Source organism: Cyprinodon tularosa, unplaced genomic scaffold, assembly GCF_016077235.1.
Source record: "Cyprinodon tularosa strain WSP-4 unplaced genomic scaffold, ASM1607723v1 ctg307, whole genome shotgun sequence".
Taxonomy (NCBI): Eukaryota; Metazoa; Chordata; class Actinopteri; order Cyprinodontiformes; family Cyprinodontidae; genus Cyprinodon; species Cyprinodon tularosa.
Window position 1 is genome coordinate 684,571 of NW_024039016.1, and position 24,979 is coordinate 709,549.

Genomic DNA, 24,979 nt, shown 5'->3' on the forward strand with positions numbered 1-24,979 from the left:
CTAAAGAACTGGGAAAGCTGTAAAGCTAACATCTTATGAGCTTCATTTTACAGCTTCCTTTATAAGCCGCCAGTATAGTGCACCATGCAAAGAGAATAAACTCCATCAGCCTTTCTTTTCCTGGTGAATGATGAAATTCCAGCTTAGGGTTTAATATAACAGTGTGAATAATTCAAAAAAGTCCTTGTCTGTTTGCAGAGAGGCAAAAAGCCAATAAAAAGCAACAGGCACCTGCAGAGATTATGGGAAGAGGAGCTTACCGGCTGATTTACATAATCACACATATCAGAGACGCCAAGGGGCTATCTGGACTTTTACATGAACTCGTCTGAAACACAAAGGCAGATTTGTTCTGATCTCTGCCTATTTTAGGATTATTTTGTATTGGGCAACAAAATTGTTGATATTATTTTGGCATTATGCAAAAGGCTGAAAAATGTATAATTCATTGCATTAAAATCTTAATAAGTGATCTATGCATTAAGTGAATTTAAAAAGTGCATTATTTAATCGGTGAATAAATAAAGCCCTTCTAAAGGCATAGATCAGAAAGGTCAGGGTGAAGTGAGCAGATTAAAGCAGGTTCTGGTAATAAATCAGCATCCCTGCACATGAGAACAATGTATAACAAAAATGTAGCCTTCCTCATCAAGCCAGGCAAAAAGAGCGGGCTAACAATCCACTGTCAAGAATATGAACAGAAGCAGCTAAGAGAAAGTAAACTCGGTTAAGTCTTTTTGGGAAAGGGTGACTTTTAATCTATTAGAGATTCCATTACAACCAAGTTTGCAGTTACTGAATGACAACTCACAGTTTAAATGTACAGAGAAACAGCGAAAAGTGTTGCTCACAGGCCTAACAGCAGCAAAAAAAAGTATTTGTTCAGAGATGGCTGCCCCCACACAGGCTTCCTATTAAAAAATGGCTGTTATACTTTAAAGATGTTATAATGATGGAACTGTCTACTGCAAGAATCCATATGGTAAGAGTGTCAACCATACAAATGTGGGGAAAAAAAACTGCAAATGGAGTTTCAGGTGAATCACACACAATGAGATGTCTCACATGTTTGTCCTTTTTTATTTTTATTTATTTCTTTATTGATTTTTATGTATTGGGTCATGTGATTTGTAGCTAAGGTTGGGGTGGGGCGGGTGGGTATTGATCACTGATAGGGATGCACGATATAATCGGCCCCCTATCGGTATCGGCTTGTATCGGCCTTAAAACTGAATATCGGACATCGGACACCCCACCGATATTTAACCCGATATTTGATCAGCTTCTGAGTTTCTAAAGTCTAAAGAAAAAAAAAAAAGAAAAAAAAATACTACTACTTCTTCTTCCTCAAAGACTTCTTTTTTACAGACTTAAAAACTTCTAAAGACGAGGGGAAAACTATTGATACATTATCTTCATATGCTGATATATTGCCATTTAAAAACACCATATCAATCTCTTTTACTAATGAAGTATTGCTATATTTCATCGTTATGCTACGAAATCCCCCGAAAATTCACGAAATTTTGCCATATTTTTATATGTTGATATATTGACGCGGTATCGATCTATTTTACTAACAAAATCTCACAAGAAGTTGCAAAATATCACGAGTTTGTAACAGAACGATGAAATTTCACGAGATTTTGAAAGTAAAATAGATCGATACCGCATTTTTTAAAATCAATTTGATATCAGCATATGAAAATATATTTGAGTATATTATTTTTCAAAGTGTCAGAAATGGATAACAAAACTGCTATTTTCAATGACTACTTATTTTTGTCCAGCTTTAACATCAGTATCGATATCGGTTATCGGCTACATGAGTTTTAAAATGTCGGCATATCGGATATCGGCCAAAATCCCAATATCGAGCATCTCTAATCACTGACTTTGTAATGTTCCTGTTTCGCGGCCTGGGAATTAGTTCTTAAAAGAAAACTGTAAATCACAAAAATAAAAAAAATAAAAAAAGAGAAAGTGAACTCTGGAGGAGCTGCAGAGATCCACAACTAAGGTGGGAGAACTTTGATGAGAGAACTAGAACAATTGTGACGAGGTAATCTACGTTTATGGTTTGCCAAAAGCAATGTAGGGGTAAAATTTTTGGGAATTTTACCCCTACATTTGGGATGAAACTCACCATCATGTCTGAATGAGCTTTAGCTTTTAAAACAGCTCAGTCTGACGTAAAACTATACAAAATAATAAATCTCAAGAAACTACTGACTCAGAAAGGCTGAATATAAATGCACACCATAAAAACTAAAATAATAAAAAAAGTATCTTTCCTACCGTTTCAAAAATATGTATACCTTTGTGATGCTCTGCGACATAAAATCCTCATAACGCACATTTTAAATGCCCGTCGGAAGAAAAAGCCTGAGAGTTAAAGTGGTAGGAATAGTTTCGCACTGCAGAGCATACGGTCAAAATGCTTCTGTGGCTGTAATGGATAAAAACAAAACTGCTCCATAAATGGCTTTGCTTTTGACAAATGTCCCTGAGAAGTTATTGAATGAGCTCTTAAGAAGGCCGTCCTGACCTGATAGGTTCAACTGCATTGCAAGGAAGACAGTAAAATAGTAAAAATGCAACCTGCTCTTAGTATGGAAATGTAATCTGCAGGAGGAGCACGCTCCCTCCACAATTGCCCTTAAATGTCAACGAAAGAACAGCCTCTAACTCTGCATTTCACAGTTTACAAAAAAGGAACATTTCACCATCTGACATTTGGCTGTTTTTTAAAGTGAAGAATAACCTGTAAGGCCAACACTTTAGCATCTTTACCTCAACAAGAAGGCTGTTGACCCTTCACGTTTTTCTTCCAGTCTAGTGAAGGTCGTTCCCATTATTTACACCATTTCAACTCCATTCAGACACGATTAAGACTGAATGAATAAAAATGCTGCATCCAATTCATTATCAGGCAAAAAAGGACCGATTTAAAGCTGGGAAATGAGACTTTTGTGTAATGAGTTTCTTTCATGATGAGCTCCTATTTTGACAATTTATGACGATTACATAAGTCAGACAGCAGCCTGTTATTTATCTCCTCAGGAAAGAAACAAAATTACCTCCTTCTTGACCTCCTTTATTTCTCAAGGAAATTAAGTTTCTTTCAGGAAATTACTTTATAAAAAACCCAATCAATATAACATTTTTAAACTAAGATGTTTGGTTTGAACATTTGGCTTTTTCAAGGATATGTCTTGATGCATATCCTGAGCTCAATGCAAAAATAAAAAAACATTTATTCTATAAAGAGTATAAATTTCGTAGCCAAAGACAAAAAAACAAAAACAAACTCTGGCATAACACTCCCTCAAAATCCATTCAGAAGTTCCAACCAAGAAAAGAAAAGCATGATTAAAATACATAAACAGCTAATGGTTGGTCAGTCTTTCCAATTTTAATATATTTTGTAATTTCTGAATGAAAAGAAAACTAAATAAAAACACTTTCTCATCCTAAATGTGAAAAAAAGCCATCAATATCAGCCAGCACACATAAAAAAAAAATTAATTGCATTTAGATGAGTTGTCTCCATATAAAAGGATTCCTGCCGTCTAATTAAGTTTGCTCCTTTAGTATTAAACTCCAGAAACCAAAGGGCTTCATGTATGTGTTTCTGCAAAAAACAAAAAAACATGCAGCCTCATTTTTACAAGTTTAAAACAAAACAAGGGATGTAATGAAAATGAACGTTACGTGGAAGTGTTCAGCAACCGCGAAAACTTCCCGTCACGATAACAAGCTAAGAAACAAGACTTTCAAAATAAAATCAAATGGAGGATTTCCACGAGTTTGAGCTTTTAAAAATGAACAATAAAACCAAATCACATTTCTCCTCATATGATGGAAACTTTAAATAATTATTCGTTTATAAGCATTAAATCCATGTTTGTTCTCAAAGATTCTCCATCCTACCAGAAAAAAGGTGATGAATTATACTGTCAATTTCAAACCAGTCAGATGCTATAAGGTGGACAAGGTATAAACACACATACCTAAAGCTGCATGTTCACTGCTGGCAATACTGGAAAAAGTACAAATAAACAAATAAATAATATTCTAATAAAAGCAAAAGTATCACACTCACATTTGTACTAAAGAAAAAGTAACAAAGTACTTGCTTTTAAAAATACAATTTTTAAACATACTTTCTGGATGAACTGCAATTTTTCACGATTATTAAGTGCACCTAATGAACAATGCTGTGGATAATGCATTTTTTGGAAGCTCTTTTGTAGATAATAGCTGCGTTGGGAACGCTCTTTAAGTGGGCTGTGTGGAAGGATAGTTTCTAATTGTGTTCTATCTATTCATGCTATTCTGAATTGCTTTAAACATTAAATATAATCTACCTCACTAGTTTGCGTGGTGCCGCCGTTCCTTTTAGAAATCTATGGGGTTACGTTCAGGTACTAATACAGATTTATTAAACTTTACAATCAGGATGAAGTGAGGAAATTAGCTGGACTGAGCCGCAGGCAGCACCTTTTGGACTTCAGTCTTTGTAGAACAAAAACAGAACTGGCACATTTATTTTCGATCAATTGTTGGTTGGCTGTATTTCATCTCCCTCGGGTGTGTTAATATGTCTGTCTGTGATGGCCTTTCAGCTTTGTTGCCATGGTTATTTTGACATACGGTAGGAGCTTTTCAGCTATTTATGCTGCTTTACATATTTCTTTGCAGGCTGGAACTGGGTAGTTCCTACAACTTTTTTTTTTTTTTTCCACAAATTGGGATGTATAAAGGAAATGTGTGCATTAAAGAGTATTAAGTTTCTTACAGTATTTTAAAATTATAACTTTTAAGAATTCTCCCTACCACCATCTATTAGTTAAAAAACTTTGTTTTCTTATTAGCCCAGTCATGCATTGATCTAACCTGCTTTTGAATGTACAGAATTAAAAATAATTTTTTTTTATGGCAATCCTTTAGATTCATGCACATCAATGCATATTGCTGGTTAGTCATTTAAAAGGAGCCGCGCTCCTTCTAAATGCAATACATGCTTTTATGAGCATAAAATTGGAATACTACTAATAACTAATAAAATACACACTGAATGATTTATTTCATTAATTTATTTCTCGGTTGAGGGGAGAAGAAATCCCAAGTTTAGTTTTTCAGTTAAATAAAATAAAAAATGAATACAAATAAAGTTCTCTGAGTATTTGTATGCGTGTTTCTACAAGAATGATAGAGCTATGAAGGAAAAAATTATTTTCTTTTTTTATTTCAAAATCAGAGGTTGGACTCTGTGATGGAATTACAGCAGCTTTGTGGCTCCATGATCAGCCGGATCCATCTGTACCTGCGCAGCCTGCAGTCTCCCCCTCTGCTTCCCTAACCACCAACCAAGCGTTATAGCAGGAGCCATTCAGACTCTGGTAGGTTGAACATATTCCTTCCTCTTCACCAGATTGCTGCGTTTGTGTATCAGCCCACAGCCAACTTTGTTACTATTAAGTGTCGATAAGCTTCCAAGCTTTCCAAATTATTCTGCTTTTCCCGTCTGCCGCCATGAACTCACCAAAGTACAAAATGTTACTCTTTTCATACTTTATTATTGTGGCAGGCAGGGGAATTGATAAAGTTTGTTCTTTTATGAGAAATACATGATAAAGTAGGGCTGGGCGATAATTCAATAACGATATATATCGATCGATAGACGTGTGGCGCAATGGAAAAAAAAGAGGGTCGATAAAAGTTCGATAAAAAAGAAACGCAGTTTTCCTTCCTTCTCATTGTAGCCTAGCATGTAGGTTTATGCTAGTCACTGCTTCCTCCCAACCAATCACAATCGCGGACCCAGGCACGCCGTCACCAAGCGCCGCCCTCTCAAACCACAGCACAGAGCACATGAATATGTCGAAGCAAGGAGAGTCGGAGGAACGGAGGAAATTGTTTCAAAGAAGGGTTTTTGTAGTTCGGCAGTCTGGCAGTATTTCGGTCATGGCAAGTCGGACCAAAAACAAACCACAGTCATCTGTAAAATGTGTCGGGAACCAGTGAAAACCAAGTCTGATAACACAACCAACTTTTTTTTTTTTTTTTATCATCTCAGCCGCTCACACCCGCAGGAGTAAGAGCTGTGTAGGCCCCGGCGCGGCTCTCCTCCGAGGAATCTTCGGTAAATATATATATATTTTCAGTTCTGGGCAGTTTCCCACGTAGTTCTAACAATTGAGAGAAAAATGCTGAGGGGCCAGAAACTTCAAAGTAATAACTCAGGTTAAAGCAGGAAACGGGGGCGGCGGCGGGGGGGCATTTATTTATTTGTTATATTTATTTTGGTCACTTTAGTTTATTCTTTGTCAGTATTTAATAACATAACTCAGGTCTCTTAAGTTATTTTTCTTTAAAACAATTCTGTTATGGTTAAAAAAGTGGGTTAAATAAAGATTTAATTCGAAGTCTGTGTTTGTGTTTTTTATTAAAATTAAATCATTTAGCAATATTATAAAAAGTCCAGGCAGAGCTGCACATAAAATATGGTTTCAAATCTTTTCAATAATTATCGATATCGATCAATATGCATTTTTTTTTATCGATAAGCTTTTTTTCTATATCGCCCAGCCCTATGATAAAGTACCCATTTTAGAGCCATCATTACTGAATGCAAATAAACACAGACCTTACTCAACCCGATATTAATAATTGAAATGGTGTGGAGGTGGAAATAAACCAGAAATTCTCATTAAGCTTGCCAATAAAAAAAAAAAATAATAATAATAATGAGTGAAACCAAGGTAATGAAGGGCCCAATAATCATAAATGTATGTTAAAAATGAGTGAAAATTGTTGAAACTCCCCTTACTTTTCTAGTAGTAGTAGTTATAATATGCAGTAAAAACACTTTTTTATTTGTAATGTTTATCAAGCTAATAAAAAGTGCTTTACCTGTACCGAGGAGTAACAGGACCTTCATGCAGAGGTACTCTTCGTAGGAGACCTGCAGTCTGACAAACTCGTTGCAAATCTTCAGCATCTGCTCGCACTGGTCGCCCATTAAAGGCAGCTTCATACGCTCCCTACGACCGGACACAGGAAGTAAACATGACAATGGGAAGACAGGTGGAACATAAACAACATCAAAGTTATTCACTAATTCTGCCATTCTTTCCTCACACTGAAAGTTATTCAACAATACCGTATTAGAACAGAAGAGGAGGAACTTCACACTATATTTTTACTCTTAAATACCACATATAACAATTTATCAGCAACAATTCAAATGGCACCAGGTATGACTCATACCACTAAAACTTGTTTTCTTTTTCTTGTTGTTTTTTTTATCCGCTGTGTACATTTTAAAGGTTGAAAGACACTTGTGTTCTTTTTATTTTCATAGTTTTTAAGCAAAAGAACAGCAGTAATTGTGTGCTTATCAAGGATGATACCTTTCAAAACATTCCAGCATTGAACATGACTAAGAAGAATAATGTTACACAGAAGAAAAAACGCGTGATTTTAAATATTTCTTTCATGACATAAAAATCGGAGACGGTGTTTTCATGAAATAAATTTGAAGGTGTAGAAAAATTAAACCTGCAAACCAGCCAAATCATTGCTTTAGTAGCTTTGGATGTCCAGTTGATGCAAATAATGCCTGTTTTTCTCTAAAACAGTCCAAGCTTTATCGGATTAACTGAAGAGCATCTTTAAACAGCAGATTTTGCAATCTTGCTACAGTGACATCAAATTAAGATCTGGACTCAGGGCCATTCCTGTACATGACTATTGTAGCTCTGACTACTGTATGTTGGGATCCCTGACCTTCACCAAGTCTAAAGCGTTTTGCAAGGTTTAACATGTTTTCTTCCAGGATCGATCTGTTTGATATCATTCTCAGGACTTTCTTCTTCTACCGTTTTCTCATCAACTCTGATCAGCTTCTCTGTTATTGCATCCCCACAGCATAATACTGCCACTACCATTCTTACAATGAGTAGAGTACTTAAAATGCCCCATGTTCATCTGATATGAGTGCAGCAGAGGTTTGCTATATCTCATACTTGACTTGACAGCTATCTTAGAGATGCTTATAGTTGATGGTGGTCTTACTATTTAATTGGATGGTCATATCTTGGTTCTTTTTGGTGCCATACTACTTTATTTTTTTACTGATGAGTTCTCAGTCAGGCTTTGGATATTTTACACAGAGCGAAAGAAGCTAAAACAGATGTTGAGACACTTAATATCTTGTTTAAAAAAATAAAATAAAATCATGCAATACTTCTTTTAAAAGACTAAACAAGGACAAAAGCAGACTTCTCCTAAAATCAAATGTGTTGAAATAGGTTTCTAAGGTCTTGTTGTATGCCGACTGAGATGACAAACCCAGTTTTAGAGTGAGTCTGAAAAATCCCGTCTTCCTTCTGCATAACGTTATTGTACTTAGTCATGTTCTATGGCTGAAAGGTTTTGCAAGGTATCGTCCTCGATAAGCAGACAATCACTGCTGTTCTTTTGCTTAAAAACAATGAAAGTAAAAGCAGATCTATCTGATAAAGTAGTCTTCATACGCACTCATTTATGACGAGATCTGGGGCAAAACAGAGCATCCTGCCGTTACACTGCTCATAGGATCTCCAACCAAGACCAAAGGACATCAGGAAGAGCCAGGAGCACTGCAGCAAAGTCATCTGGTCATCAAGGTGCAGTTCACGGAAGCCTGGCAGGGACAGAAATGCATAAAGATCAGACCTGAGCAAATAAAGGGAATTCCTGCATACAGTATATACATTTTAATAAAACACATGTACGGACCTGTACATTTGTTTTGCATTAAAATATCTGCAGTAGCTATAATTAATGTAGTGTTCTGTTTGTTTAGAGAAACCCCACCACCCTCTCTTAGAAGGTGTAGCAGGGATCTGATGGTAGATTTAATCTCTAGGAATTCCCCTAAAGAAAAACCTAAATTACAACCAATAAACTAGTTTTATTCTATACTGTGTTTTTCTTAAGGTTAGATCCGGTTTTTTTTTTTTTGGTAATTTATATATTGTCGAGCATTTTATCCAGTATGGAACATGAACCATCGAATGCCTGGAAAAAATATCTTACTAATGATGTTTACAGCATGCTTAGTATTTGCTTTATCTTTTTTTTAATTTTTTTAGTACATATTCTGATGTAGTAACATTAGTGGGGATTAGAGCTGGACAATTTATTGCAAATGAAATATAATCACGACTTAACAAAACGTTTTTTTCCCATATTACAGAAGTACTGTTATGATAGCATTACATTTACAGGCTTTCTAACTGAAGCCCTTTAGATGGCGGTAATATGTTTAAAGCAGGCTTGCTGTTACAAAGAAATGGACAGAGAGTTGCAGCTAGCATGCAAATCAATGTATATGGGTAGAAGTTAGCATTTGTCCACACAGCAGGAACAATAAAGTCCTGAAAGAAAGGGGTCTTGACGTCATGAAAACAAAATGGCTAAACTGATCAGCTCTATTTAAAATTAAAATTTAAGTTCAATCTTGGTGCAATTTCCTGCAATACAGCTTAACACAAAATTAAAAAAAGCAACATGTGAAGCATATTAATGAGCAACAAAAAGAAATAACAGAGTGAAATATGATTTTTCTTGTTTAGAGAATACATTTGAACACCTAAAACATCAACTTAGTTAAAAAGGTCAGCTCAAACGTCATCTAGATTGATAGTTTAGCTTCTGTAATTAAAACTTGGTTTGAGCTCCTTTGCAATAATTACTGCATCAACACGGCTTGGCATGGAAGCAAGAAGCTTGTGTTATTGCTGAGGTATTAAGCAGAAAGAACTGTTTTCTGTCACAGCAACATTCAGCAGGACAGGCATTGAATAATACTAAAAAACAGCAGTATTTATACAAATTTGCTAAGATGCAAATTTGCTTAGAAGTTATAAAGATAAAATTCAAATAAAAAAACAAATATTTATCTGGCTTTACTAAACAGTTTATACAGAAATCAGTATTCTGCATTTTATATCTAACAATTTCTTTTATCATTAAGTGCTTTTTATCTTGAGTAGAACATGTTTTTTTCTGGTTTTATGTAATACTTCAAGCCTTTTTTTACTGAATCGACCTAAAAAAAAAGGTTTTCCCTACTGACAAAAAATAAGCTGTAAAACATCCCATTTGTTCACATTTACAGAGGAATTAACATTGGCTAAGATGCTTTTACCGTCAAATCGCTATTAGTTGGCATTGTTCTGATCAAATCATGCTTTCCTGAGCCACAATTACTCTGATTTCATGCATCTGGTGCAAATCAAACATTTTGTTACTTAGATGCTGAGTTTTTTTTTCTTAACTGCAGAGTAGAGGCATTAAAAACATGTCAAGTCTTACTAATGAAGATAAACTGAATAAATGCAGAGTGAGAAATCAGTGTTCTGTGTACAGGTCGCATTAACATCGGGGGACCTTTAAAAGTAAAACAACTAAAACAAATTGCTTATTTGGGCTTTTACATTGAAGGACACATTAAAACAAACATAGCTGTTAAGAAGACGTCGGTACCTGGCAGCGACTTGGCCCATTTGACGGCGGAGATGACCTGCTGGCCTCCCAGTCTGTTGAGGGTGCTCAGGAGACGGGACGAGGTGTCTGGTAGCGTGCTGTCGTAGCCTGAGAAAATTATCTCAGGCTCGATGGCCTTCAGGACAGAAAGCATGGTGGGAACCAGCTGGGGCATGCTTCTGGGTATGATGGCCACAGACATGTTGCCGGTTGGTTCTGGGGATCGCTGCTGCACTCTTATCTTATTCTTCTTGTTTTTCCTCGCTATGGAAACGAGATAAAAAAAAAATAAATTATTGGTTGATGTTTAGAAGGACGAATTTCATTTCAAACACAACTTCAAAATTGCGAGATTATGTATCATAGCTTTTCAGGTTTATAAATTGATAACAGTACATTTTAGAAGCTTATCAGAGTTAAAGTACATTTCTATTATCCTCACTGTTTTACCTTCATGAAACATTGCTCACTGTCATCTTACTTTTAGGGAAACAGAGTTCTCGCAGTGAGGGTTACTCAGAGTGAGCTCAGTTGCAAAGGAACCACAAAACTAATTAAAAGTTTTTCCACCACAAATGTGCAAAAAGAAAACCATGATGCACCTGTGACAATAGACAAGAAAGTAATCAGAAACTGTCTGTCAATAGCAAACGCCTTCCGTGCACATAGCCAAAAGGAGCCGATGTTAGATACAGATCATTATCACTGTAGGTAACGCAGGGTAATTCATACTGAGGAGTAAAGCATCATGGTTTCTTTTCCATCAAGAGTAAGATGTGGCAGAAGATAGATAAAAACACAGAGGGCTTCTTCTGCAGATGCTGCTCTGGTCTGCACATAAAGTTCTCTATGTACTGCTCAGTCTAAATTCCCAGGCTCCCCGATAGTCATAAGATATGGATCATGACACAAAGAACAAATTCTTTATACAAGATAGTTAATCAGCTCCTCAGAAGTTACTGTCAGAATTGCTCATCGCCTCTGGGCTGTAAATGCCTTGGAATTTTGCAGAATGAGCTGGTGTGTGCGTCTATAAAAACGGGCGTCTGCGTTCCCCTGATGAAACGCCTCTTTTGGATAAGCAGAAAACAATTGATCGATGACAGTCTGATTGCTTGAACTGCCAAAAAAATGTTTGGCTATCTGACACTTAGCCAATACTGCAAACAATCACATCTGCATTGCAATATGTAGTATCCAACAGCAACAGAGCTGTTAAAGATGATGAAATATTAAATGCAAATGCATCAACTAATACAATAGTTTGTGTCATATATATATATATATATATATATATATATATATATATATATATATATATATATATATATATATATATATATATATATATATATATATATATATATAAATGAAAGCCTTTGGCTTGTGTAATACGGATTTATTTATTTAGAATAAAAGAAATGAGGAAATTGAGTCAGGCAGGTCATGTAGCTGCCTTCTATCCACTGAAAATGTGTACTGTCATATACACTGATAAAACTAAGATCCTACTCTTGCTATTTCTGAGTTTCTCTCCATTAATGCAGCAGTTTTTGCCCGCGCTCTGTACATTACTTGTTCGGCATTTTGACATTTTCTGTAACTAAATGTGGAAAAACATATCAAATGCTGAGAGGTTACCACCAGAAAAAAAAAAAAAAACAAGCTTTTACTACTCTCTGCCTTTCTTTAATTTCCTCTCCTGGCGTTTCTATGGCAACAGCAAGCCTTTCAATACGAAGCCTGTCTGTTGATGTGCTGACGTCCATCAAATCCCACTTTCGGTCTTCCTGCCTCTCTTGCAGAACGCTGGTTTGTACAAAGTACCGTGAGCAATTTAATGTCCTGAAAGGAACATATGCTTAAATACAACATCTAAGTTTAACACAATCAAAGCAATTGTTGTGTTGGACTCCCATATGCAACCTTTTTTAAAGACTCTCACCTAACAGCACAAACAGTGATAATGAAAATAAATTACTTTAATAGGGTTTAAGCAATTTCTTTGTACATGCTCAAAAACTGAATATTAAAACTGTAATAATAAACATTCCTTTAAAGAGGAACTCTTTTATGGTCTTAAAGAAAAATCATAAAAACATTCAATTTAACTTTTCAATCTGCAGTCTATACGAAGGTTTTCTAGTCCAAAAACCAAAGCCTGATATTTTTAGTCTTAGAATAAGCAAATATAAGGATAAACAAATAGTTTTGAATTTACACATAGATGTATATATTCATTCATCTAATAGGGATGCATTGATCAGGTTTTTGGTTAGCAATACTTCTTTGACCAGCCTTTTATTGATTTTCATAAATAGGAGAAAAAAGTGCTTCAGGTTCTTCATTTAAGAACTGACATTTTGTGATAATGGATTCTTGAGTGGTCATCTGAACAATAAGCTCCACGGAAGCAGCAACTTTATTGCTGTTTACAAGGAGAGTCAAAGCAGACTCTACCTGCTAAGGAGGCAGAGATCTTTTATAAAGCAGGGGGGGCTACTTAAGACCGAACCCCACCTTCTATGGTGTTGGAGCAGCTGTTTATTTACAGCTGAAGGAAAGCTGTTAGATCATTTCATCGGAAAGCCTACTCTGTTCTATAATGCCCCCTAGACACAGTGCAGCTTATTGTTGACAGAAAAAAAAATGATGAACATCACTGTTGGACACTGTCTACATTCCATGCATGAAGCTGATGCAGAGCTGCAGAGATCCTTCGGTCAGTGTGCTGCACCTTAGGTGCAGGAAAGAATGTAGAATGCAGATCCTTCCTTCCAGTAAACTGAAGGAAGCTGTTTTGCATCATTGCATCATTTTTATTGCAAATGCATAATGCATTTTGATCAAAATCGTGACACCTCTTCATTTTGATACAATAAATATAAAAGAACTCCCAAACACTTCATCCCCCTATTTTTAATTTTTGTTGGGTTTTTTTCCCCGTTGAACCTGAAGATCATAAAAAATAAAGCCAGATCAAACCTCTGGCTGTGTGATTTATGCACTTCTAAAACCAGCTTATTAAAACAGTGGTTCATTATTTTGTCTGTGCAACAGCATGCTATAAAAATAGCACCAGTGTATCAGGTTTAGTCTCAGTGCTTTGGCAAACAAAACAGGAAAAGAATCGCAGCCAAGAAAGGACAAGCTCTACTGGGAGCCTTTTTCAAACCGTTTTTAAACCGACCAATATAAAAACAAACAATGTCTGTTGAAGTAACATACTGACAGAAATATAAATCTTTATTTTCATAAAAATGCAATCTAGTAAACCACCTCTCTGAATGTAAATTTTCTTTCAAATCATTTTTTTCATTTCAGCACTTTACGCAAATTATTATTATTTTTTTTTTTTGAGTCAGATTAGGTTAGGTTACATTCTGGACAAAGTCACAGAGTCCTTCCTAAAAGTGTTTCATCATTTTTTTTGCATCAGTACTTTTAGTGAAACGAGGGATTTTAGGAAATGTCTTTGCCGAAATTATTTTGCCTTTATATGGCAAACCATCATTAAATCTTTCCCTGACATGCCTTTGTTGACTCTTTGCAAGAGCTGGTAATTTATTAATAGACTCTAAGGTCTCTTTTTAGACAACCCACAGACCATAGAATGTTTATTATATCAACTTCAGTTTAGATTATTTTCTAATGCATTTCAAAACTGTCTTCAATCAGCAGAAGCCATCATATGCATAGATTTCCACAAATGTACTAAAGGAATGTGAATGTTACCTAATCTGAAAAATTTGCAATACACCTTCTGCAGAATACATTGCACACTGCAGCTTTTTTCAGTGCTATGCAAACATTCTAATCAGCCCTAAATATTCTATAACTTATTTAACCAACATGCCTATGCATTCAGCTCACAGTAAGCTTTAAGTTACCTTAATCAGGTCATAGTAAACCTATGCATGGTTTGATCTCAGAAAATCTATTATTTGTTCCGTTTGTTTGAGAATATTAGGGCACAAACAGCCTTATATAGACCAAGGAAAACCTGAAACCTACAGGTCAATAAAGAAAAAGCTGACTTAAAGAAGCAGCCAGGAGGCCTGTGGTGACTCTGGAAGAGTTGCACGTCTCAGGTGGGAGAATTTTCAACATGATCTCTGGTCATGCATAATGAGGAGGAGGAGCAAAAAGACAGAAGGTGGGTGTAAAAGGAGTAGGTGGAGGGAAACGGTCCTACTACTAATCCCTTAGCTTACCATTTTAATCAGGCTATGTGAGGTCATGCCAACATTTCAGTGAGTCAATGAGTTCAGTCCTATACCTACAGTAACTGTGGCCAGGTAATGTGTTTAATAATAAAGATGAAGACTAGAGCAGGTCTCCTCCTCTTACCTTCCAGATTCATTCCTGCCTGGAGACATTTCCTGAAGCGGCATGCCGGGCAGTTCTTCCTGCGAATCTTATCAATGATGCAGTCGTTTCTTCCAGCGCACAGGTAGTTGTGCTGACCTGTACAGAAAAAAAAAGAGAGAAAAAAAAAGGAGGAAGAGCAGAGTGGATAAGGGGAGACAAATTAGCCAGCTAAGACTGTTTGAGGAGGATTAGCTTGAGCAGCCTGCAAAAACCACACTCGCCACCTGTTGATTTTACAGTAAGCCTCCACAAAGTTGTTGCATCCCAGCAGTGTTGACAGCTTCACTCTCAAAGTTTGTGTTCCTACCACCAGGCACAATGGTTGTGTTTGAAGATGAGGGCATAGCGCCACCACTTCTACAGCATTTTGACCTGCTTTTTTTTTAGCAGACTTAAGATGATTGGCCTCTTTATAATTGTTTTCCTACACAAGCATTGTGCCATAATCTCTACAGATGTGGGGGGGAGGGAAACGGAACAGAATCTTTGATTAGATGCAAGTTAATAAGAAACAGAACCAGTGATAGATGTGTAACCAGAAGGAAGAAATGCAATGAATACCCTTTTGCTTATGTGATAAAATAAAGCCAATCACAGAAATGTTTCTACATCAGGATGTTATTATGGCCTCTTAATATCCTTTTATGATTTGATGCTGTGCAAACAGTTAACTCTTAAATCCGTTCCCGTTCAGGTCAGCTGTAAAGCAAACATATGTTGCTTTTAAAAATGTAGTTTGGTCTAGGATCAACGGCTCCTCGCCGGTTTAAATGAGGGGATGCCCTGTGAAAGATTTCTTATGGGACTCAATGGATGGCCCGCCGTCTTCCCGCCTGTCCTAACAGGGTTTGCTAAGAGTTGTGGATCAGTAACATAAAGATACAAAACAGATGGACAGTGATAGATTTATATACAGCGTATAAAAAAAGGAAAAAAAGAAACCTCTTTTCTCATTTTTCCTGTTTCTGATTAGAGGTGTTAACCCACGAAAAAGAGGGTGACCCTGTTTTTTTATTTCAAAGGTTTTAAAATTTCAATTTTAAAAACACCATTACTTAAAAAAAAAAAAACGAGATGGCCCATTATTTGTTCCAAATTTTAATTAAACTGGGGAAAACCTTTTGCAAGTATTTAAAGTTAACACCCTTAAAATCCCCTGTTTTGGTGTTAATGCCATTGGGGAAAAAAATAAAAATGTTATTTATCCAAAGGGAAACCCCGGGGCATAATTTGGAACCTCTACCAGTCTTTATTTTTTCCCAGGGTACAAATTTTAAACCCCGAAGCCAAAAAAATTCTTCTTCCCTTTTTTTATCCACTTTCCTTTTCAAACAACAAGTTTTTTCCCTCAGTTCAATGTTTGGGTTTTCTTGTCTTTACCCCTAATATTATATATATACTATATAATAATATTTTTTATTTTATACCCATATATATTTAAATATATATATATATTTTACTTAATTTATATTAAAATACATATATATAACTTTTTAAAATATTATAAAAACCAAAATACATTTATTATATAATTTTACAATAATTTTCAAATACATATTTCATATTTCATTTATATATATTTACATTTTACCCTATTTCATTTTTAAAATATTTTTTAAAATTTTATATATTCTATTTACAAAATACATATTATATATATATTTTATAAAACATATTATTAAAATTTTAACATAATTTTTTAGAATAATTTTTAATATTTAACTTTTATATACATTTTTATACATTTTTTATAAAATTATATACCCAAAATTCCCCCTTTTATATATATTTTATAAATAAAATTTTTATATAATTTTTTATAAAATTAATATAAATTTATATATTTTTACATAATATACAACATTTTTTACATTTTTATACATTTTTATATATATATTACAATTTTATTAAAATTTTTTATAAAATATAATATTTTTATACTTTTTGATTTTTAAAAATAAAATTTCATATATAAATACATTTTTTTAAAACATTTTATATACCCTTTTATATTATATATAAAATACAAAATTTTAAATTTTATACAATATATATACTATTAATATACCAAATATATATAATATACACCCCACTTTTTAAAATATTTTATACACACATATATATATTTTTAAAATTTTTATATTATATATATACCCTTTATTTTATATTTCAAAATTACATTTATATACATTATTATTTTACTAAAATACATATAAAAATTTTCATTAACTATAATTAAAACCAAAATAATATATATACATTACAATACATATATATACATTTTAAAAAATTAAAATACAATTTTCATTTTTCAAAATATATATTATATATTTTTTACAAATATAATAGATAAATTTAAAATTTCATATATAAGTATATTTTAAAACATATATTTAATTTTACAAAAAATGATTGAAATTATATTTATTATATTTACTTTTTATTGTATATAAAATTCCCTATTTTTTTTAAAATTTTTAATTATATCTTTTATTTTATTTTATTAAATTTTAAAAAACATATATACCTATAAAATTTTTAAAATATATATATATTTCATTTAAAAACATATAAATTTTTATATATACATAATTTTTTTATTTATTAAACACACATATATTTATATATAAAACTTTTATATGTATAATATCATATATATAACCTATACATATATATATACATATAAAAATATATATATACATATAATGGTATATAATTACATATATATCATTTTTACTTTTAATACTTATACATATACATTAAAAATACATTTTATTTTACATAAAACACATATATATATATACTTATAATATTTTTATATATATACAAATACATATCCATTTTATATACATATACATATAATACTTTTACATTTTACCTAATATTTTTATATAAAATTCAAATATATATATAATTTTAAAATAAAATATTTATGTATATATATTCCCTATTATAAACAATACTATGCATTTTATATAAATAATTATATATCATATATATGTATATATAAACATATTTTATATATGTATTTTTATAATTTTCCCTAAATATTTTTTAAAATTTTATTAAATACAAAATACTTTAAAATCAAAAAATACTTATATTGTTTTTTACATAAATACAAATTTTTAATATAAATATACATATATGTATATATTTTTATTTACCCCCCATATAAATATATATTTACATATATTATGTATCATATTCTTTTATATTTTACATAACATATATATTTTTAACCCAATTCCCTATATATATACATATAAAGTTATACAATTTTTACATTTTTTTACATTTACAATTTTTTTATACATTTTACATTTTACCAAATTTTATTAAAACTAAAATATTTTTCATATAAACATTTATATATATATATTTATAAAATATATTATATATATAACATATATAATTACATTATAATTTTTATCATATATATATTAAATTTTAACCCCCTTAAAATATATTTTAAAAAATATTTTATTATAATACATATATTTTATACATCATTTTTATATATATTTTTAAAATACCCATTTATATTATATATAAATTATAATTTTTTATTTTATTTTTAAAATTTTATATATATATTTTAAATTAAAATTAAACATCTTTAAAGGGCCCAAAAAGAATTTTGTATAAAATATAAATGAATAGCTTAAAATATATATAAGAAAATTTGTCCTTTTTTTTTTTTTTTCCATTTATCACTTTTTCTTATCTAACTTCCTTTTTTCTGGGTCGGATTAAGTTTTTTAGAAGTGGTTTTTTCTGCCTCCCGAGAAGCCGGGGGCATGCTGCAGAGGAAAGTCATCTTTTCACAGAAACAAGGCCCGCTTTTTAAATACTGCTTGCATTACAAAAAAGCCCTTTGGGGGGCCCCAATGACTGCTCTAATTTAAAAACATTCTCCCCTGCAGATCTTTGATATTCCCCTTTGGAAGGCAATGTATAAATCAAATGGCATTCTTTAATTCTTTTATCAGGATGTGAACTATTTCTGCAGTTCTGTAGTGTAGAGGTGTAAATATTGTAAAATCATAAAGTTTGGCAATGTACAACCTATTAAAATTTAATAGTTAATACAACCAATGCCAGGAAGGGGGAAAAAAAAACAAATTTGTGTTTGTTGTGAACCGTGAATAATTGAGGGTTTTTTTCCTAATTTTTTTAAATTTTCCCTTTTTTCAACAAAAGGAGGAAAAAGAAAAGGGAACCCCTTTCCAAACGGAAATGTGTTTTTTCACAGGGGAAACGTCTAATACATTTGTAACCCACCCAAAAATTTCTGTGTTACCAAATTTTTATGGTTGGGGTTTTGTGTTATGTACCGTTTTTTTTCTTTTTTTTAAAGGTCTAAATGGCTCCCCAAAGTTTTGGTTTCCCGGAGGGCCCACTGTCCAGCCCCGGGTTTAAAAAGGTTCCTCTCTTTAGCACAGCTTTCTGGTTTAATTTCAGTTTTTAGCCAAAAAGCCTGTTAAAACAAAATATTTAATTTTTTTGGGGTTGTCGGGCAGGGGGAAAACCCCTAAGACCTGGGAAAGGGCAAACGGGCCCCCTTTGGGGGAAGCCTGGTCTAGAAAAAATTTAAGGGGAATGCTCTTAAAAACTGGAGGTTGATTTTTCCATGAGGAAGGTTTGCCCCACAGAGGGTTTTAAATGCGAAAAAATTTAAAACAATAATTATTGATTTAATTTTTTACGGGGGTTTTTTTGAATTTTTAGACTATTTTTGGGCTGAAATTTTTGCCCAAATTTTTAAACACCACCTCTGGGAAATTGTTTGAATTTTCAGTTTTGGGCTGTTGCTTTTCCAAGGGAAAAAAAAAATCAAAAAAACTTAAAAAACCCCCCTTAAATTTAACTTTTGGGGACTTTAGGGCCCAATAAAATTTTGGGTTTTTTTTTAATTGGTTTTGCCAAAAAAAGAAATTTATATTTAATTTTTATAAAAGGGAATCAAAAGGGTTTCCCGCCTCAAGGCTGTGAGCTACCTCTGAGTAAGAAAATAAGAAGTTATACCAGTTGTCTGCACATCAAAGTGCCTACCTACACTGTGGGTGCTTTGAGAAAAAAAAAAAGAAGAAAAAAAAATCTTTGTGACTGATTAACCATTCAAACAATGCTCCAAGGGACATGCCAATTTACATACTTATATAATTTAATGGAGCAATGTTAATCTTTTAATTGTGTACATTATATATCTTTGCAATCACTGTTCAGTTGTCATCGGTTATGCACAGAACGTACAAAGCATCACAGTCAGGGTTTTCGGTTAACCAGGATGAGTCACAGCCATCTTTGTTTCCTCTAAATGACGCATTAAGTCATTTTCTTTGTGAATAGCGACTCCAGTAGCGCTGCATTCGTGATGCCCTGATCATCAACAAACACTGAATCTGGGACATAAAGCAAATGATTAGCTCAGCCTAAAAGGATGCCATCTCCTGCCGTGAAGGTTGCTGATATGTGGACATTTGTAGATGGCAAAGCAGATTTTAATATTTTTAGTTTCCTATATTTGAGTGTGTAAACATATAATTACACCACTTTTCATAAATGTGAAAAAAAAAAAAATATATATATATTTCTCATCCTTTAAAAAAAAAAAGAACAAATTTTACCATATCCATGACAGCTCATTTATTGACACCCCTAACTATTTGCTTTAAATTATTCAGCGTTTTAGGGAACTCATGTCCAACTGAGCATAGACAGAGTCAATATCTTCAATATAACATTTTTGTTTGGACATATAAGACTTGTTGTCTTATATGTGTTGTCTTATTGTTGTCAAATATGAAACCAATACAATTCCAGAGAGACATTGATTTTCTCTAACTACATAGAATCCCTCTTCCACATTCTTTTTTCTTTTTAACAAACTAGGTCATCCTGCTTGGAGGGTTATGGAGTGAAAATCTAAAGAGGTCAAAACTCAAGGACTGTAATATTCTCTTAAAAGTAAAGCTGCATGCTAGGAAAGTAGTGGCATGCCTATTTGATGCATGAAAACAGAGCCAGGCTAAAGTGCCTCTAAATATCCAGCTTGTTAGGCTCCCAGCATTATTTTGTGAAGAGTACTAAAAAAAGGTTGAGGTTATATTTTCTCAAATCTTCCACCAAAGTGCACATCTCACAAATATAATGACAAAAAAAAACAGAAATGTACCTGACAGTGGGCCTCATGCAAGCGTTTTATACAATCAAAATGTTCTACAAGTGATTTAGGAGAAAATTTAGCATTCACCATTTTTCTCCTAATTCTAATCTGCTCTCGGGTACAAACTAATTTTAAGAGTGCTTTAGACTAGACGTAAGTACGGAAGAGGATTAGGGCCACTGGAAAAAAAGAAAAAAGTCTACTGATTTAAAATTTTTATTTCAATTTAGTATTGGAAAAAAAGTCAGAATTCTGACTTTAATTTCAGAATTCTGACTTTTCTCAGAATTCTGACTTTAATCTCAGAATTCTGACTTCATTTCAGAATTCTGCCTTTTTTCTCAGAATTCTGACTTTAATCTCACAATTTTGGATCTTAATGTAGATGGGCACCATGAAGGAAGAGATGTGGGAGCACTCAGCTTCACTGACAAAGATGTGAGTTGATTGAGAGTGCCATTGACACATTGATGGAAAATGACGGAATTAGGCAACTTTCACGTCCCCTCATTAATAGAGGAGCAGAAGGTCATTAAAACAAGACAGCTAGTCTCTAAAACAGACATGGCTATGGCTTGATGCTAACATGTTTGTTAGCTGTCAGAATTCTGAGAAAAAGTCAGAATTCTGAGATTAAAGTCAGAATTCTGAGATTAAAGTGAGAATTCTGACTTTTTTCCCCATACTAAACTGAAATAAAATTTAAAAATCAGTTAACTTTTTTTTTTTTTCAGTGGCCCTAATCCTCTTCCGTATGTAAGAGACGTACAAGTCCCAACCCTAGTTTTTTACTAAACAACCACATTTGTTGTTACTTAAAAGGAATTGCCAATTTTATAAGGCTACATGTCGTTATCCAGAGGTCACTGCTTTAATTTGCTGTAATTTCCTCAAAAGAAAGAGCAGTCAGTGAACTCTTTGCGAGATCAAGCTATTAATGAAATAAAAAAAGGAACAGAAAATATAAAGTTCAGCAACATACTAAGACTTGCATTCATTTCACTGCATGGCAGCTCCTTGGCTTTGTTATTACACTAAATGTGAAATGTGAAAAAAAAACTTTATGTAAGAACAACAACTTTCTATTCAATGCTTTATTTTTAATTCATGGTTTAATTTTGATATATCTGTCAAGGGGTTTGAATAAATTCCATTTTGGCTTTTAGTTTTGCTTTTATAAAAACCCTGGAAGAGCAACAACCTTTAAAAACCCATTAAGAAATTAAATGCAACTAAAATCTCCTTTTAGGATTTCCTTATTGAAGTTACCAGTGTGAAGGGGATTATAAATAGTAGCTAATATCCAGACTCACTGTGGTGCAAACGAAGGTGACGTATACAACCTTTATAATCTTCAAAATTGGGATGACAAGAAAACATACAGCAGAGATTTTACGATTTCTAACACAGCTTCAGCTACTTCCAAGGAGCAGGGATATGCAAAGGGCCGAGTAATGCTGATAATACTGGAAAACACAGAAAAAACAGGCAAAAATCCCAAAACTTGGGTGAGCAAAGCTGAAAAAGGGATCAAGTTATCCTACTTCACACGCAGTGTGGAGGATGGGAAAGGAGAGTAAATTAATGACTCCAAAGCTCTCTGGTAGAGAACTGCAGCAGTGTGATAATACTACCGTAATAAAATATGAGTTAATATGAAGCCTTTAAACCGGGGGTCTCAAACTCAAATCTTCTAGGGCCGATGTCCTGCTACTTTTAGATGTGTCCCTTGCCCTTAACACCTGAATCAAATAGCTTAACTACCACATGAGCAGCAGTCAATCCCTGCTAAAGAGCTCATATTGGAGTCGGTTGTGTTGAAGCAGAGACACATCTAAAAGTGGCAGGACATCGACCCTGGAGGATTTGAGTTGTGACCCCCCTGCTCTAAAATGTTTAGATGTCCAGAGACCTTTGTAAGGAAATCCTAAAAACCATATTTAAAAAAAAATTAAATAAACTAAAGCCTAGAAAGCTTCAAAACTGGAGAGTGATCTTGTTCAAAACAGACAAGTTATTAGTGTGTAGCGTGAGTGTTATAAACACAAAAAGACGATGCCCAGGCTGTCATCTGAAGGCATCACTAACACGGCAGATCATCCAAGCAAAAAAACGTAAACAGCCATCTGTGGTGTCAAATGTGCCAGCTGAGTGTCTTATCATGGTCTGATCTACTGACCAGAGTTTAGAGATGTGTCAAGTGATGGAAAATGGGGTCGATGAATGGAATCAATACTGAACGAAAAAGAAATATTACAATATAGGTCAGTTTACTGAACATCGAAATATAGTTCTTAGATCAATTTAAGCAGTTAAATGACTAAATATTAAAATAATCTAAATTATTATGTATAATAATAAATGATAATGTATGGCTGGGCTGTAATTTAATAACCAAAGAACAAAAAGCATGAAAGGGATTATTTATTGCAACCAATGTACCTCTAAAGTCCCACCATCACAGCTTGTAAAACGATTCCTTTAAACACCTGAGCATCATAGTGGAATATCAGGAGATAAAGTGGGTCAACGGATGAGGATTAAGCAAAGTGGAGGGTGGTTGTGACATCAAATTTGAGATTAAAGATCATTAGAGAAGAGGTGAAGTAGGTGAAGTTAGAGCTGAAGAGCACAATAATCAATCAAAGGAAACCAGCGCTTTTTAACTCATCAAGTCAGAGGATCTGCATGCATTCAGAGACAGTTGGCAGCAGAGGCTTGAGTGCATGTGTAGGCAGACTGCTCATATTTTAGTGCTGAAGGAATGCAGGGACATGAGCGAATCAGAAATGACACAGTTTTCATCATAATCACAATTACAATGATTGTTACCATTATTATTATTAATGCAGTTACAAAGTGCATTTATTTACCATCTGTGTTTTGCCGTGCTCTCCATCCTTCACCATAGAGATGATGAGAAGAGAACAGACAAGGGGGAGAAAAACAAAAATGACAAAACATAACTTTCTCAGTGCGATTTCTTTTTCAGATAAAGTGACAGTTCAGTTCTGTCTTATCCGTGAGGACATCAGCACAACATTGTAAAAGCAGGTAAGCAAAAGAACAACATAAACAAAGACATGTGTTTAAAATGCGGTTAAAAGCTCTAGTACTATGGAAGAAAAACCAGAAACCCAACTCTTATTTAATGCTCATAATCAAAGACAAAAATAGGACCTTTTTCTTGTGTTTCCTCCCACATACAGTAGAAAATGTCAGTAGCATAAAGTAGTTCTGGTTGCATCAAATCCCGTCTAAGTGGAAAATGTCTTAAAATGTTGACTTATTGGCTCTTTAAATGATTAAAAAACTAGAATATTGCCTGATCACCATGAACATTTTTAAAGTATCTTATCTTTTACCAAATAGATAAAAATGTCCATGATTACTTAATAGAAACATAATAAGCTATTATATAATAGAATGGTGAAACTTAAGAATTGAATGTATTAGATCAAAAGCTATATAAATTTAATCAAAATACTATACAGAAATGGTTGCGCTTCTTATTTTTAGGCAATCTTTTAAATGCTTTATGGCCTTTAGAAGCTTTTCAACAATTAAATGCAAGATTTTTCATAAAGCCTTTCCAGTATTTCTTGCGGGGAGAAAATAAAAAAGGCTTTATTTCTTATTATCAATCGAGAACAGCTTTAGCACATGTAGTATTTTGTATTCTTCCTAAAATTTGCGTAAAAATTTAAAGACTGCTCTTAATTCAAACTATTCTTCCTTGTGCCGTTTTGTTTTGCGCTTTTAAATAAGACTGAAAAAAATTTATTTTCTTCATTTTTCTCAGTCTTTTAGCATTCTGAAAGCATTCTCAAAACATGCTTTAGCCCTAGTCTCTGTCTTTCACCAATGTTTATAATGAACCTGAGCCATCAATTAAAACAT

The 24,979-nt window shown here is 33.4% G+C and overlaps 1 protein-coding gene across 3 annotated transcripts in view; it reads right to left on the minus strand.

The window, feature by feature from the left end:
• LOC119787958 (glucocorticoid receptor-like) overlaps window positions 1-24,979 on the minus strand; it is a 96,262-nt gene that overhangs the window by 8,895 nt on the left and 62,388 nt on the right. For 2 of the 3 annotated variants that reach the window (XM_038292049.1, XM_038292050.1), the window contains exons 4-8: window positions 23,953-23,979; window positions 14,890-15,006; window positions 10,540-10,803; window positions 8,548-8,692; window positions 6,919-7,049 (exon numbers count right to left, since the gene is read on the minus strand). In XM_038292049.1, coding sequence (XP_038147977.1) covers window positions 6,919-7,049; window positions 8,548-8,692; window positions 10,540-10,803; window positions 14,890-15,006; window positions 23,953-23,979 — 684 coding nt within the window. The remainder of the gene's footprint in view (window positions 1-6,918; window positions 7,050-8,547; window positions 8,693-10,539; window positions 10,804-14,889; window positions 15,007-23,952; window positions 23,980-24,979) is intronic. The other variant, XM_038292051.1, reaches the window with a different exon arrangement.